Here is a 17,899-nt window from a genome sequence, read left to right on the forward strand (position 1 = left end):
TGGTTTGGATATGCCTAGGCAAGAGGAAGCATCCCACTGCTGCCACCAATTGTGACAGATCCTATCCCACACTCCCCTGAGTGCTTCCGTCAGTAATACCACTTCCTCCGGTCTGACCATCAGAGAGATATATTATTATAGCTGCATTGAATACAAGTCTAGCCGGAAATAGCTTGAAGCATCTAGAATGGTTTATTGGGCAGAATACAGACACTTTTTATACACTTTTAACACAATGGGTTAGATAACGAGGTAGGGCTGACTCATGGACACTCCCCCCTCCCCTCTAGCAACACCTTAGCAGACTATATAATTAACATGGAAAAATGGTAAGGGTGGGTGAAAGGTTTCCCAAGTTGAACAGCAGTGACTCACAATCCCATCATTAGATACATATAAAAACAGAAGCACATATAAGGGAGAGAAGGATTCTCTTCCAAATATAGGGATTTTTTAGGTGAGGTGCTGTTCGTGATATTTAAGCACACCAAACACGTATGTTTTAGAAAAGTATCAAAAAGGTTTTAATTTTCACATAAAATATTTCCATATAAAACAAGTTGTATGATATGACCACAATAAATTATAAGAAATTAAAGAAAGAGGGTATTGTTTGCAGATTGCCGACTAGTTTCGCACTGTTGTGCTTCGTCAGGGCTTGCAATTCATTCTTTCTGAATTTTAATGGTCTGTGTGTGACATAAAAATACGTCATTAGTACATCATAACGAGATACATTGTAACCCATTTGATAATCTTGATAGTAAAAAAAGATACAATACAATAGCTGTGTGCTTACCAATTCCTTTAACAACTAAGCCACAACTAAGCCAGAGCAAAATTGCTTATACTCCGACCGATAAATCCCAGCGAGGTGGAACAAGGCAGTACTATGCCTAGACCAGTGGAAGCCTTGTTCCACCTCGCTGGGATTTATCGGTCGACGTATAAGCAATTTTGCTCTGGCTTAGTTGTTAAAGGAATTGGTAAGCACACAGCTATTGTATTGTATCTTTTTTTTCTATCAAGATTATCAAATGGATTACAATGTATCTCGTTATGATGTACTAATGACGTATTTTTATGTCACACACAGACCATTAAAATTCAGAAAGAATGAATTGCAAGCCCTGACGAAGCACAACAGTGCGAAACTAGTCGGCAATCTGCAAACAATACCCTCTTTCTTTCATTTCTTATAATTTATTGTGGTCATATCATACAACTTGTTTTATATGGAAATATTTTATGTGAAAATTAAAACCTTTTTGATACTTTTCTAAAACATACGTGTTTGGTGTGCTTACCTTAAATATCACAAACAGCACCTCACCTAAAAAATCCCTATATTTGGAAGAGGATCCTTCTCTCCCTTATATGTGCTTCTGTTTTTATATAATTAACATGCTAATTAACACAGCACTTAGGGCAGTCCAGGTGACCAGGCAGCCCGTCTCCGGAGGTCAATATGATCAGCTCTTTCAATGTTAATGTATTGTTCAGAATTAACAAAATGGAAGAATAGTCTTTGGGCAAATCTAAGAAACCGTCTCACAAAAATGTAACACAACGAGGAATATAGCAATAACAAATAAGAGGGTGAATGTGGCAGAAAAGGTCCCTGCAGCCAGTGTCCGCGACACACACAATCAGAAATTTTGACAACAAATGTCCGATGGACCTGTTTGATCAGATAATCTGACCATGTGTATGCTCCATCGGACAAACTTTTTGTGTTTTTCATCGGACAAATGTTCGCTGTGCAAACAAACATGCTCAGAACCAATGCTAAAGATCAGACAACAATAGCAGAAGTTGCCCACAGGGTGGTGGTAAAGAGCTGAAAAACCACGTGATTTGGTGACAGTTGGCTGAAAAAGTCCTGCCGTGTGTATGCAGAACAAGTTCACGGCCAACAAACAAAAATCCACAGAAAAGTCAGGTGGAAGTCCGATCGTGTGTATGAGGCTTCAGGGGCACGTTTTTGTTTTTCTTTTCTCTCCTTCTGACACAGAGTTGTCTTCACTCTCAGAAGAGCATTGTCCTTAGTGTAAAAACGCTCTAACGATGATAAATGCTGAAAAACATCAATAAACGCTAATAAAAGCTTAAAAACTTCACTCACCAGCGTTTAAAAAAAAAAAATTCTTCAACCAAAAAACGCTTAAAACGCTAACGCGGAAAACGCTAATAAACGTTAAAAAACGCTATTGAAAAAACGTTGAAAAAAGCTGACAACTCACTGCAAAGCTACTGGCATTTTTATAACATTATTTTAACGTCCAGTGTGCATGAGGCCTTAAAATGAACACTTTTCATGTTCATGTCCCATAGACTTTAATGGTGTTCGCGTGTTCGAACAAATTTTTTGCCTGTTTGCATGTTCTGGTGCGAACCGAACCAGGGGGGTGTTCAGCTCATCCCTATTACCCAGCAATTGAATAGACATACCTAATAAAGTGGCAGTGGCCCGGATTCAGATAGGAGATACGACGGCGTATCTCCTGATACGCCGTCGTATCGCTGAGCCTGATTCAGAGAATCAGTTACGCATAGATTTCCCTAAGATCCGACTGGTGTAAGTGTCTTACACCATCATATCTTAGTTCAAAATGAGTGCTAATGGCGCCCTTCCTACAATATAGCACTACTCAGCGCTTAGTTACGTATATTCAAAGTGATCGGCAACAGAATAATAAATATGTGTGAATTGCAGCAGGTGCTAAAATTATAAGACAGTGATCTTGAAACAGTAAAAGATAAAACGAATAAAACTTATGAAAAGTCCCAAAAGTTCTATATAAAACTGTAGCAGCGCTACTTTTAAACCAGCGTTTAAAATTCTTCTATGGGTGAAATAAACTCATAGGCATATGATGATAGTGCAGATGGATCACACACAAACTAGACCTTTAAATAAGTGCTCCTTTCACCAAGGGGGTGTTCACCACGTGGGGGGATGTTTACTCCCCTGTTGGGGATGCACTCACCACAAGATTGAATAAAAAGGGCCTGGATTATATGTCTGTGTATATCTCCCGGAAGATGCACTTCTCCACCAGCAGGAATGTAAAGTTCAAACCGCATACATATAATGGAAGAAACACTCATATAGTGTAATACAGTTTAAAATCATTTATTGTGCCCAAAATAACATTCCCTTTGATTATTGTGCGTACCACAAATAAACAGTAATCAAGCATAAAACGAAATCAGTACTGTGCCTGTCAGCTTCTCCCTGACAAAATCTCCTGTTCCTGCTCCTGGGGCTGTGCAGCATCTCTGGTCATGGAATAAGCGTCACGCCTTGACGCGTTTCGTCATTGGTTTAGACTTCAACAGAGGGCGTGACAAAGCTTATTCCTGACCAATATAAATACGAAGTTGCCCCGCGCCTATTGCGCTCTGATTGGTTAGCACAGATCACATGAGCGCATATTGGCACACAGGCGCACTATGTGTCTGTATGCCTAGTCAGGGTGTGGGCGGAAGTAGTCATCCCGCCGTCCCCTGTTGTTTATACCTCCTACTTGACGCAAGACACTAGTCCTGCGTCGCGGATGTATGGTGAAGCGCAAGCTAACCACCCATTGGTCCAGTGTGGTCACGTGTGCGCTGCATCTCGCGCATGCGCAGTACCTGAATCACGATCGAGTATGGGCGGAAATACAGCGGCGCCCTTCTTAAACTAAGGGATTTGGCTGGGATCATATACAATAATATAAAACAGCATTCTCGTGGCTAGAAACATTTCTAAACATTTATAGCCCATACTGCAGATATGGCAATCTATGTAAAAGAGAATATCTCAATAGACTCAATATATATTTTGTAAACAATCGATCCAAAATTGAAAAAATAAGATAAAAAACTGGGATACACGGTGTATATATAAGATAATAAACACATCGCTCCTCTCATCTAGAATCATAATAGAGTTCATATACAATTCCTAAAATAGAGTCAGGTGAACAATATGCATATCCTATCATATGAAATATAAGATACGCTCACCCTACATAGATAAGTGCATAATAACAGTTATACTATGAGAATTATATAAACAAATGATTATTATAATGTAAGTTGCAGCTGGATATCATTAGGGAATTATTTATATAGCCCCTTATATTGCATAGATAAATCTCAACAATATTTCTATATTGGTTGGATGCGTGGCACACTGAAATGAATGTCTGGTGTTATTATTATATAACACCTATAGGAGACGTAATAAGTGTGGACAGTGGAAGCTCATGTTGATGCATATGAGCGACAATGCAATATAAAACCACATATAAAAATATATATATGTAAACGAGCTTAAAATCTCAATAAAAATACTAATAAAAAATATTATTAAAATTACTAGTAAAAATATGAGCATAAATAAGGGGCTAAGTGGGAAAGAGAACAGATATCTCACCAAAGGAACATAGAACCAGAGGCTGTAGGGCCGGATGGAAGACCCAACAAAAGAAGAAGAAAGCAACAGGATTAGGGGGTATCTTTAACCTAAGCCCAGCTGTTCTGACTCATAAGGAAATAAACATTCTGAACCTAGGACTCAAATGCGGATTAAAAACACCTGTCAATAAGTTCAATGTATTTATAGACGTACACAAGTACATTCGGAATCTTAATATCAAAAAGTATTTTGTGGGATGCAACACACAAACCAATACCCATGCTTCAACATCAGGAGCGGCTGTGAATAGCGGGCTAAAGAACAAATCATTATTTAATCCACTTAACAATCCGAACCACCAGGTGGAGGTGTTCAAAAGCCTGGTGTTGAGAGAATTTGAGACACATTAAAGAAGGGATTGAGATGTTGGAAGAGCGTAAAGATATAATTATCAGGCCAGCTGACAAAGGTGGTGGGGTGGTGATACTTACAAAATAATTTTACCACAACCAAATCTCTGAGATGTTGTCAGATGAAAACACCTATATACAGCTAGACCATGATCCATCCTCAGCCTATAAGGCACAACTAGAGGTGGTGATTAATATAGGCTCAAGATTAGGTGTACTCATAACCAAAGAGAAAAACTACCTAACACCTGCCAGCAGTAGGGTACCTACTATATACACGCTACCAAAGATCCATAAAGACGCAACCAATCCACCTGCAAGGCCCATAGTCAACAGCATCGACTCTATTTCATCGAGACTAGGACAATATTTAGATACGTTTCTGCAAACAAGTGTGAAAGCAACAAAATCGTACCTAAAAGATACAAATGATCTTCTAATATGTCTCCAAAATATCTCCTTGAAGAATGACAAATCTATTCTACTAGTGACTGCTGATGTGTCATCACTATATTCGATCATCCAACATGACGATGCAATGTTATCCTTGAATTGGGCATTAAGCCAACGTGATGACTTACCACACAACCAAAAAGTTTTTTTGGGCCACGCACTGAATTTTTGTCTATCGCACAATTACTTTTGGTACAATAGCAGGTTTTACTCCCAAAGAAGAGGCGTGGCGATGGGTGCCAAGTTCTCACCCAGTATCGCCAATTTATTTATGGCAGAATGGGAGGACAAAACAATTTTTAGAGAAAGAAGATCCGAATTGCTTTTTTATGAACGATACATAGACGACCTGTTTTTTATCTGGTCAGGAACCACAGAATTCCTACATGAGTTTTTAAATATTTTAAACGGAAATATGAATAATATAAAACTGACCTCTGAATCCAGTGAAACCAAGATACATTTTTTAGACGTATCCATATACCGGCAAGGTTCAAAATTAGAAACAAAGATCTATTTCAAACCTACGGATAGAAATAGCTACCTGTCAATTACAAGTGGTCATCATCCCCTCTGGATCCGCAATATCCCTGATCCCTGGTTCACACTGGGTACGATTTGGAACGATTTGAGATGCGATTTGACATGTCAAATCGCATCTCAAATCGGCGGCAATTGTCGGCAATGGCACTGTCCTAATCAGTGCGACGCCACATCTGCGATTTCAAAAAGTAGTTCCTGTACTACTTTTTGCGATTTCGGGCCGCGATTTACATTAAATTGCGGCCGCGAAATCGCGGTAAAATCGCACATTTTACCGCGATTTTGAATTCGCAGCAGTGTGAACCTAGGCTAAAGGTCAGATCATGAGGGTCAAAAAGAATTGCTCAGAAGACTTGAACTTTCTCACACAATCAAAAATCCTTACGGATAGATTTGAAGCTAAGGGTTACAAGCCAGAAACAATGAAGAAACTAGTGGAAGAAATTCATGCTATCCCCAGAGAAACCTGTTTCAGGCCCAAACCCATCACTGAAACCACAGCGACAAGAAGTAAGGAATGGGGCTTCATATCCCAGTTCCACACACAATATAAGGAAGTGGAATCAATATTTCAACAACATTGGCATATTTTGATGTTAGACAAAAAGTTGGGCACTGTTCTCCCACCGGAACCCCAATTTATTTAAAGAAAAGCATCCAGTTATGGAGACCGTATAGTCAAGAAAGTATTAGACCCACCCACAAGACCTACATCATTTTGGGATCAAAAAGGGTTCTTCTCGTGCAGAAAATGCAAAGCATGCCAATCCGTATCAAGTCTTATCAGAGGGATGGACAAATTCACGTCCCCATCGAATCAACTAGAATTTTCTATTGAGCAATTCATAACATGCAACACCGACTATGTGGTGTATGCCTTGAAATGTCCCTGTAATCTACTCTATATAGGACGCACCAAAAGGAAGCTCAAAGTGCGCATCCTGGAGCACATTAATAACATCAGGTTGGGTTATAAAGACCATAATGTGTCATGGCACTTTAAACTGAAACATAATCAGGATCCGTCGGGCTTACAGTTCTGGGGGGTAGAACACCTTGAAGTAAATTGGAGAGGCTCACACAGAGTAAGGGAACTCTCTAAACATGAGACTCGTTGGATCTTTCTGACAGATGTCTTAACCCCGATGGGCCTGAACATTGAACTAGACATTAATTGTTTTATAAGTGACACATAGATCTTTATTTTCACACCTCATACATCATAAACTACATTATTTGATTATTTATGGTGTTAATTGATCAATGTTTTTATGTATTTATGTATCTTGTATTATAGCCCCTTATTTATGCTCATATTTTTACTAGTAATTTTAATAATATTTTTTTATTAGTATTTTTATTGAGATTTTAAGCTCGTTTACATATATATATTTTTATATGTGGTTTTATATTGCATTGTCGCTCATATGCATTAACATGAGCTTCCACTGTCCACACTGATTACGTCTCCTATAGGTGTTATATAATAATAACACCAGACATTCATTTCAGTGTGCCACGCATCCAACCAATATAGAAATATTGTTGAGATTTATCTATGCAATATAAGGGGCTATATAAATAATTCCCTAATGATATCCAGCTGCAACTTACATTATAATAATAATTTGTTTATATAATTCTCATAGTATAACTGTTATTATGCACTTATCTATGCAGGGTGAGCGTATCTTATATTTCATATGATAGGATATGCATATTGTTCACCTGACTCTCTTTTAGGAATTGTGTATGAACTCTATTATGATTCTAGATGAGAGGAGCGATGTGTTTATTATCTTATATATACACCGTGTATCCCAGTTTTTTATCTTATTATTTCAGTTTGGGATCGATTGTTTACAAAATATATATCGATTCTATTGAGATATTCTCTTTTACATAGATTGCCATATCTGCAGTATGGGCTATAAATGTTTAGAAATGTTTCTAGCCACGAGAATGCTGTTTTATATTATTGTATATGATCCCAGCCAAATCCCTTAGTTTAAGAAGGGCGCCGCTGTATTTCCGCCCCTACTCGATCGTGATTCAGGTACTGCGCATGCGCGAGATGCAGCGCACACGTGACCACACTGGTTAGCTTGCGCTTCACCATACGTAAGCGACGCAGGACTAGTGCCTTGCGTCTAGTAGGAGGTATAAACAACAAGGGTTGGCGGGATGACTACTTCTGCCCACACCCTGACTAGGCATACAGAGTGCGCCTGTGCGGCAATATGCGCTCATGTGATCTGTGCTAACCAATCAGAGCGCAATAGGTGCGGGGCAACTTTGTATTTATATTGGTCAGGAATAAGCTTTGTCACGCCCTCTGTTGAAGTCTAAACCAATGACGAAATGCGTCAGGGCGTGCCGCTTATTCCATGACCAGAGACGCTGCACAGCCCCCAGGAGCAGGAACAGGAGATTTTGGCAGACATCTGCATCTTCACAGGCTCGCAGGGAGAAGCTGACAGGCACAGTACTGATTTTGTTTTATGCTTGATTACTGTTTATTTGTGGTACGCACAATAATCAAAGGGAATGTTATTTTGGGCACAATAAATGATTTTAAACTGTATTACACTATATGAGTGTTTCTTCCATTACATGTATGCGGTTTGAACTTTACATTCCTGCTGGTGGAGAAGTGCATCTTCCGGGAGATATACACAGACATATAATCCAGGCCCTCTTTATTCAATCTTGTGGTGAGTGCATTCCCAACAGGGGAGTAAACATCCCCCCACATGGTGAACACCCCCTTGGTGAAAGGAGCACTTATTTAAAGGACTAGTTTGTGTGTGATCCATCTGCACTATCATCATATGCCTATGAGTTTTTCCTGGTGCCTCCATGGCAGCATACCAATGGTTGTGGCTCCGCCCTCGTCCAACCCACAGGACCACGTAACTCTATAAAAGAAAGAGCTACTCCCCCCCTCAGGTATTCTTTTTTCTGTCCTCATCCCTGCAGGATCACAGATCAGCCCTGCCTCACCGTCATATGGTGTAACCATTGCAGGTTCATGCTCTCCTGCAGTATGGAGTCCCATTACTTGGACTGCTAAATGCCTCACATAAGTATGGGAGCCCGTTTTTCTGTGGATCTTTTTGGGGCCCGTCTAAAAACATCCAGGAGCATCTCCTTCTCCTCTGTGGCTTTTGGCTGGCTATTTTGGGGCAAGACAACACAAGGTACCTTTTAGAGCCTACAATAGCATTTCAATGTTTTTTTGCCTCACCCTCTTCATGTCTGCTGACATTTCATCCATGTGCACCTGATTTTGAATCCATGTGCACCTGATTTTGAATCCATGTGCACCTGATTTTGAATCCATGTGCACCTGATTTTGAATCCATGTGCACCTGACAGTGCATCCATGTGCATCCATGTGCACCTGACAGTGCCCCTGACAGTGCATCCATGTGCACAGTGCATCCATGTGCACCTAGCAGTGCACCGGACAGTGCATCCATGTGCACCTAGCAGTGCATCCATGTGCATCCATGTGCACCTGACAGTTCATCCATGTGCGCCTGAGGCCTCTTCCATGTGTAACTGGCACTACCTGTGCGCCTGACACTGCCTTCATGTGCACTTAACACTGCATACATGTACACCTGACACTGTCCTGTGTCACCTGACACTGCCTACATGTGTATCTAACACTGCGTCCATATGTTCCTGGTGCTGTCTCCATGTGTACCTGGTCCTACCTCCACGTGTATCTAACACTGCAACTATGTGTACTGGCGCTGCCTCCATGTGCACCTATCACTGCATACATGTACACTTGACGCTATCCTCGTGTGCGCCTGACACTGCCTCCATGTGGGCCTGGTGCTACCCCCATGTGTGTGTGCCGGAATGCCACCCTCCTGTAGGTTCATTTCTGGGAGCCGTTAGTGGCCTGATTCTGCCGCCGGGTGCGTTGCCATTTCCTTCCCCCTCTCTTCCTGTGCGGGCACTTCGCGCGCGTCTCCCAACACAGCTTCATCATCTCGGAGGGGCGGAGTCACAGCGGAACGTCACGGCGCATGCGCAGTAACCTTTCTGAGGCTGAGCGGCGGCCATTTTGGTACACCCTGGCCGAGATTGTCTGTCTTAGATTAATGGCTAATTTAAGTCTGACAAAAAAAAAAAAAAAAAATACATCTTTAGGTGTCTGCTTCCCTTCACCTCCCTCTTATAGAGCTTAACCTATATACTGATGATGTGTAGGTGTGTATGTATGTGTATGTATATCTATGTGTATGTGTTTACATGTGGGTATATATACATATGTGTATACAGTATATATTAATAGTATTATTTATGCCTTCCTATACTTTACGTAATTAGATTTAATCTTAGTCCTAGCCGCTCTGATATACAATGCCGCATCAATAAAGATCCTCAACATACGCTAGGTAAGGGCTGCAACATAACAGGTAAGTTCCTTCATTCAAAGAGCTTATGGCATATGGAAAACACTCCTTTTTGTTTGTTTCCGCAGCCCGCACCGAGAACCACCCGCAGGGGTTCTCTAGAGGGGCATACCTCCTGCAGTGACTGAGGTCACCCCAGCATACCCCAAGCAGGCATGACATGACTCTGCACATCCAGGGGAAAAGGCCTGTTGAGTTTGTGGGGAACAAACCTTACTGGGAATATTGGCGTGTGGTCCAAAGTCTGTCTACAGAGGAGAAAGCAGTAAAGCGCTATCTTTTCTCCAGACCGGTTCAGAAGCTGATTCGCATCACATTGTGATAATTTTATCACCACATTAAAAGACACGATTCCGTGGGAAGAAGATCCGGTATCCTCTGTCCATACGGGAAAATATTGTTTTCCTCACCTGACGAATAAAGCTGCAGCCGTTACCTTTATGAGGTTAGGAGAACGAGCGGCGATAAGTGGGGAAAAAATGCATCGCCTACAATCAATGAATTTTCTGTCTGCTGACATTTCATTCATGTGCGCCTGATTTTGAATCCATGTGCACCTGACAGTGCATCAATGTGAATCCATGTACATCAATGTGCACCCGACAGTGCATCCATGTGCATTCATGTGCCCCTGACAGTGCATCCATGTGCCCCTGACAGCGCATCCATGTGCACCTAGCAGTGCACCCGACAGCGCATCCATGTGCAGTGCACCCGACAGCGCATCCATGTGCAGTGCCCCTGACAGTGCATCCATGTGCAGTGCCCCTGACAGTGCATCCATGTGCACCTAGCAGTGCACCTGACAGTGTGCACTGGTGGAAGCAGATGCTCAGCTCCTTGATTCAGATCAAACTTTGGGCACATCGGTCATGACATTAGCCAGGAATGCAGCCATCAGTGTCCGTGGGTGCTCCCCCAGAGCCATGCTATACTTCATCACAGCCAGAAGGGCATTACGATAAAAGCCATGGTCGGCGGACCTATCTGCAATGCATTCCTAGTGTCGCATCCCATATGATTGAAGGCCTGGTTCGGCAATTAAGAAAAAATTCCCCAAGATAGGAGAAGAGAATTTGCCTCGCGGGCAGCTACCAAACAAAGATCAAGAGAGGAGGCTGGGAAGGCTCACAAGCCACCCTCCCAAATTGAGCAATCCTAAGACTCGTTGTCAACGGTTGAGAGCCAGAAGTCCTTTTGCCCCCCTTATCCACCGGTCCGGTAGTAGCAAGACTCAGGCTTTTCTGCCTATGTTTGGGTGGAAAACTGCACTGGTCCATGCAGCCTCCACGGTCCTTCAAGGACTTTTTCTCTTCTGGTGATTCAAAACCATCCTCCACCACTTTCTCTCCGACCCACCAAATTCCGATCTCCAAAGACAAGAAAGAAGCTCTCTTTCAGTCCAATCTTTCGCCTGGGCTCAAAGTAGGCGATTTGCGCCTCCAATCCAAATATCTTCCCTTTGGAATTTCATCCCAAAACCTTTTTACCAAGGTTTTAGTAACCATCCTAGCTTCCTTCTGGGAAAGGGAGATCAGGTTCCTACATTTCTTCCAGTTCGAATGACTTATCTACTCAGTCTATTGGCGCTTATGCACGCATCTGGAAGCTTTATTCAACACCCCGAAGAAGCGACACCGCCTTCAATCAGAGAGGATCCCTGAATTTGTACAGAAGGTGGACGAAGCGAACCAGTTGGCATCTACAATCTCCACTAGGGTTTTTTCTGGCACAATGGAGAAAGGGGCATTTAAGACAAACAGTTATCGGGAAAGTCCAGCCTTGGTAGTGGGCATGACCTCCCAACCTCCTAGTTCACGGCTTCCTTGACCCATCTCATGAACCATTCTTGCATCTGAGGCAAGTCATCTGGGCTGGGGGGTGACACATCACCTAGAGAACCAGTTAGTACAAGTAGGATGGCGGCTCAGTTCGGAAAGAATCTCCGATATCCTAGAGCTAAGAGTAGCATGGATGGCGCATCTAGTCCCTCTTCTTGGGAGCAAGTCCATGCTGGTTCAGACAGACAAGGTGGCAGTGGCCCATGTTCAAAGCCAAGTCGGGACGCACAGCAGGTCTCTGACCCAGCGAGGTGCCCCAATTGATAAATAGACCGAGAATAATTTGATTAATCTTCAGGCTGCCTAAGACCCAGCCCCAAGATTCAGCTAGCCGTTCGCCTTTTTCAAGACCTTTTAACAGCAACAATGGATGATCACTAGGCCTGCAGATTTTCCGTTGGATATACCAACAAGGGGGTACTCCCCATTTAGATCATAGAACTTCCAAAAGGGATATGTTTTCCCTAATGATTACTCTGAAACTGCCTTTTCTCCAGCTCCTGACGTTGGTGAGGGTCGCTATCCTGGCAGTCACGCTATTCTGGCAAAGAAGACAATGGATTTCCACTATTAGCCAAATGGCTCGGTACAGTTCCCACACGCGGACAACCTCCTATATCAAGATGACTTCTTTCACCCACGTCCAGGGATCCTGGACATGAAGGCCCGAAGGTTGGGCAGAACAGACTGGGTGACCTAATTTGCTCACATGGTTTCACCCAGACATTATTACAGGCAAGAGATTCATCCACTTATGCCACCTACTAATAGGTTTCGAAGGAGGTTCACAGAACTGGAAGAATCCAGCCATTTCAATTCGCTAGGTCCTGGGGGTCCAAAAGATTCTACTCTTTCTACAAACTTGTCTGAACTTAGGCTTAGGTCCTAAAGCACTCTGAAAGTTCAGCTTGGAGCCTTGTCAGCTCTGACGGGCGCACACTAGGCACAGAGTCTTCTCGTGGAGCGCTTCCTGAAAACAGTCAAAGACTACGCCCTCCCGGGAGGACCCACACCCCATATGGGTGTCTGACAGTTGTCTTAACAAACCCTTCCTTTGCTCCCACTAAAGAGTGTGCATTGGAAGACATTACCTGGGAACCTACCTTGCTAATTGCTATCATGTCAGGGCATAGAGCGTCCGAAACGCAGCCTCTAGGGGCACAGAAATCCTACGTCACTTTTTTCCCAGACAAGGTAGTCCTACAGCCTATGCACTGGTATGCCCCTAAAGTACCTGCAGTCTACCATCTTAGCCAGGAAAGGGTTCTCCCGACCTTCAGAGGAGACCCAATCACCTCAAACTACATGGTTTGGATATAGCCAGATCCCTGAGGTGTTACTTAGAACTAACACAACAGTTTCGCAAGGATCAATGTTCATTCGTTATTCCCAAGGGCGAAAAGAAAGCAATGTCGCCTTCCAAGCTAGTCCAAGGACGTATCGTGCTAGTTGTCTCCCAGCCTAAGTATGCTGAATGCGCTGAATGCTCACGAGGAATCCTCAGCAGGATTTGGGCTGAGGTGTCTCCTGAAACAATTTGCAGGACGGCTAGTTAGTCGTCCTTCATTGCCTTTGGGTCGCACTATAGCCTAGATGCGGCAGTCCTTATCTCCCAAGACTTTGGGAGGAGATTTTGAACTATCAGTTTGGTAAACTCATTTGATTATATTATTACAGTACCCTCCCTGTAAGCGAGTTAATAACCATTGGTATGCTGCCATGGAGGCACCAGGAAAACGGAAAATTGAATACTTACCTTTCCGTAATTTTCCTTTCCTGGTGCCTACCCATGGCAGCATACACCCTCCCTTCTGTAATCCTTAAAGTTCTGAAGACTAGTTACAAGAATACCTGAGGGGGGGAGTAGCTCTTTCTTTTATAGAGTTACGTGGTCCTGTGGGTTGGACGAGGGCGGAGCCACAACCATTGGTATGCTGCCATGGGTAGGCACCAGGAAAGGAAAATTACGGAAAGGTAAGTATTCAATTTTCCGTTATTTCACCCATAGAAGAATTTTAAACGCTGGTTTAAAAGTAGCGCTGCTACAGTTTTATATAGAACTTTTGGGACTTTTCTTTTCTTATCTTTTACTGTTTCAAGATCACCATCGTATCTTAGGCGGCATATTCACGCTGGCCGCTAGGTGGCGTTCCATATAGTTACGCGAGGAATGTGCTAATTAGGTATTTACGGCGATTCAGAAACGTACGTTCCGCCAGCGCATTTTTTTACGTCGTTTACGTTGGGCTTTTTCCGGCGTAAAGTTACCCCTGCTATATGAGGCGTAGCTAATGTTAAGTATGGACGTCGTTCCCGCGCCGAGTTTTGAAAATTTTACGTCATTTGCGTAAGTCCTTCGCGAATAGGGCTTTGCGTAAGTTACGTTCACGTCGAAACCAATGAGGCTTTGCAGCGTAATTTTCGAGCATGCGCACTGGGATTCTTTCACGAACGGCGCATGCGCCGTTCACAAAAAACGTCAAATACGCGGGGTCAAGTGAAATTTAAATAAAACACGCCCCCAACATCCCCATTTGAATTAGGCGGGCTTATGCCGCCACACATACGTTACTCCGCCGTAACTAAGGGCGCAAGTTCTTTCTGCATACGGAACTTGCGCCCAAAGTTACGGCGGTGTAACGTATCGGAGATACGTTACGCCCGCAGATAGATAGAGGAATCTATCTGAATCCGGGCCAGTGAGTGTATATGACTGCGCAGATTTATGTAGACTTCTTAGTGAAGAGCAGAAAAAAGGTCTGCAATTCAAAATTATTTAAAGTGTTATTTCAGACAAAAATATAAAAAAAATATATGTATTTTGCAAGGTTTGCATTATATATGCTCATTCATGATTACCTAGTGATCCTGCCGTTTCCCTTTTTATGTATTTCATTGGGTAACAAGCATAAAAGAACACAATTTAAACCTACTGAATAGTAATATTTCTAGTGGAAAAAAACAACGTGGAAAAAACAGGCCTTTGAAAAGTAGAAGGGACACCCCCAGCATTCCAGATTTACAGGAATTCAACAATGCAAGGAAGCAATCAGGGTGGCTAAAATAGAATTTGAAAAACACATTGCTAAAGCAAGTAAAATAAATCCTTATTGTTTTTATATATATCAATAGTAAAAAGGTTATGAAAGAACAGACAGACCCCAAAATGGATGAACAAAGGAAGTTGGTCACAACTGACAGGGAAAATATGTATTATATAATTTTTTCTCAGTAATATTATGTTTCACCAAAATACCCCTGTGGATGACTGAATACAAAGTACAAAAGAGCTTAGATAAATTTATTATAAACAAAAAATCCCAAGGTTCAGAAGGCTTCCACCTGCGAGTCCTTCCACCTGGAATTTGGCTTAACGTGATACTAAAAGTTCACGTATTTTTTTTTAAGAATTTTTATACATATACATATATATATATATATATATATATTTATTTATTTTTTCTTGGGGGGGGGGGGGGGATATTTATTAAAGCAAAAAGTAAAAAATATTTCATTTTTTCAAAATTGTCACTCTTTTTTGTTTATAGCGCAAAAAATAAGGTGATAAAATACCACCAAAAGAAATCTCTATCTCGACTGTGCATTTGACAGCAAAAGCGACGCAGTAGCGAATCGCAAACAATTCTCTGGTCAGGAAGGGGGTAAATTCTTTCCTGGGCTGAATTGGTTAATGAGTACAATGCACAGCACATAAATAGTGAAGTCTTGATCTATACATACGCATTTTTTTTAACTCTTTGTTAACAAGTTCCAACCAGCATGTATCCACTTCATCCAGGTCATATTTGCAGGTTACTTGCTGTGTGGTCTGTAAGCCCCCTGGAAACTCTGCATCAGGAGAAGAGTTGTTTTCTGTCTGCGAATAATAATCCTCTAGCTCTTCAAGCAACCTAGGGAAAAAAGAAAGGAAAATTCAATGTTACAAGCTCCCGAAGATTACATTATGGAAATACAATGTCCTCTAAGATCTACTGGTCCACTTATTGCAGTGAAAAAATCATATTAAAGCCCATTCATATTATTGTGCATATTAAAGGAACACTAAAGGTACAATTTTTTTTTTTTAAATAACATACATGTTATACTTACCTCCACTGTGCAGATCGTTTTGCACAGAGTGACCCGGATCCGTGTCTTCTGGGGTCCCTCGGCGGCTGTCTCGGCTCCTCCTCGCAAAAGCTTTCCACGTTCATGCAAGCTCCCTCGCATGGTGGAAAGCTTTTGCGAGCGCGCTCCCGTGATACAGCAGCGGCCATAGCCGCCGACTGTATCACTCGGCCCCACCCCCGGCGCGCCGCGTCATCCGCTGTGATTGACAGCAGCGCCAGCCAATGGCTGCGCTGCTATCAATCCGCCCAGCCTAGCCAATCAACGGCCAGGCTGGGAACTGAGCAAGATGACAAGCACGCGCCCGGGACTTTCGAACGGTGAGGTAAGTAAAACGGGGGCTCGGGGGGGGGGGGGGGCAGTGCTGTCAGATGTTTTTTTACCTTAATGCATAGGATGCATTAAGGTAAAAAAACTTTTACCTTTACAACCCCTTTAACACACTTGTTACAGCAACCCATTCTGTATGTGTTTGAGTGATTCTTTCTGAATCACATTTTAATGCATTTTCGTGTGTTATGCCGCGTACACACGATAATTTTTCGGGTTGTAAAAAATGACGTTTTTTTTAATGTCATTAAAAACTATCGTGTGTGGGCTTCAGGGCATTTTTCGGGTTCTGAAAAACGGGCAAAAAAAAATTCGAACATGCTCTATTTTTTCACAACATTTTTAACGTTGTCGTTTTTCGGGTTGTAAAAAATGGTCGTGTGTGGGCTTTAACAACGTGAAAAATCCGCACATGCTCAGAAGCACCACGCTAGCAGCCAAATAGCGCCACTAGAATGACGGTCCAGTGTGAAAGCAGCGGAGTTCCGCTGAATTTTTTTTTTTTAAAGTCAGCAGCTACAAATACTGCAGCTGTTGACTTTTAGTATATGGACACTTACCTGTCCTGGGCGCGCGCAATGCCGGCACCCGAAAGCCGATCTCTCCCTTGGGTGCTACTGTCGCCATCTTCGGTAAGGGAATCAGGAAGTGAAGCCTTGCAGCTTCACTTCCTGGTTCCCTACTGTGCATGCACGAGTTGCGCTGCACGATCCCACTGGTCCCTGCTGTCTTCTGGGACCTGTGTGTCTCCCGGAAGACAGTGGGGGGGCGGAGTAGGTGCCAGATGTGGCGTAGGTCACCACAGTCACCACAGTGATCTATGCCCGGAAGATGGAGCAAATACCTGGATTACACAGGTATCTGCTCCCTCCTCCCCCCTGAAAGCTGCCAAATGTGACACCGGAGGATTCCGAAAGACAGGAGCGCTCGTTCTGGTAAAACTACCATTCGTAATGGAGTAAGAACATTCATCACGCTGTAACAGACAGAAAAGCGTGAATACTCTTTTACTAACACAAAATCAGATAAAGCAGCCTAAAGGGTGGCGTCATCCGAAGGCAACTTCCCCTTTATAGTACCGTTGTACGTGTTGTACGTCACCGCGCTTTACTAGAGCATTTTTTTTCACGATCGTGTGTAGGCAAGGCCGTTTTAATGATCGGGTTGAAAAAAACGTTGTTTTTTCTAGACCCTTAAAAACGTTGTTTTTTACAACCCGAAAAATGATCGTGTGTACGCGGCATTGGGCAGCCCAATAAAATGAATTGATGCAATGCATGTTACAGTGTGTTATAACATGTGTGCACTAAGAGTCGGTTCACATATGAGCCGGTGTGTGCTGGTTCACCGTTT

At 42.7% G+C, this 17,899-nt stretch overlaps 1 protein-coding gene across 2 annotated transcripts in view; it reads right to left on the bottom strand.

Moving 5' to 3' along the window:
- Positions 1-17,899, bottom strand: part of LOC120930266 (E3 ubiquitin-protein ligase Jade-2-like) — a 1,253,604-nt gene that overhangs the window by 235,511 nt on the left and 1,000,194 nt on the right. For both annotated transcript variants that reach the window (XM_040341491.1, XM_040341492.1), the window contains one exon: positions 15,830-15,999. In XM_040341491.1, coding sequence (XP_040197425.1) covers positions 15,830-15,999 — 170 coding nt within the window. The remainder of the gene's footprint in view (positions 1-15,829; positions 16,000-17,899) is intronic.

The sequence above is a fragment of the Rana temporaria genome, chromosome 3, assembly GCF_905171775.1.
Source record: "Rana temporaria chromosome 3, aRanTem1.1, whole genome shotgun sequence".
Taxonomy (NCBI): Eukaryota; Metazoa; Chordata; class Amphibia; order Anura; family Ranidae; genus Rana; species Rana temporaria.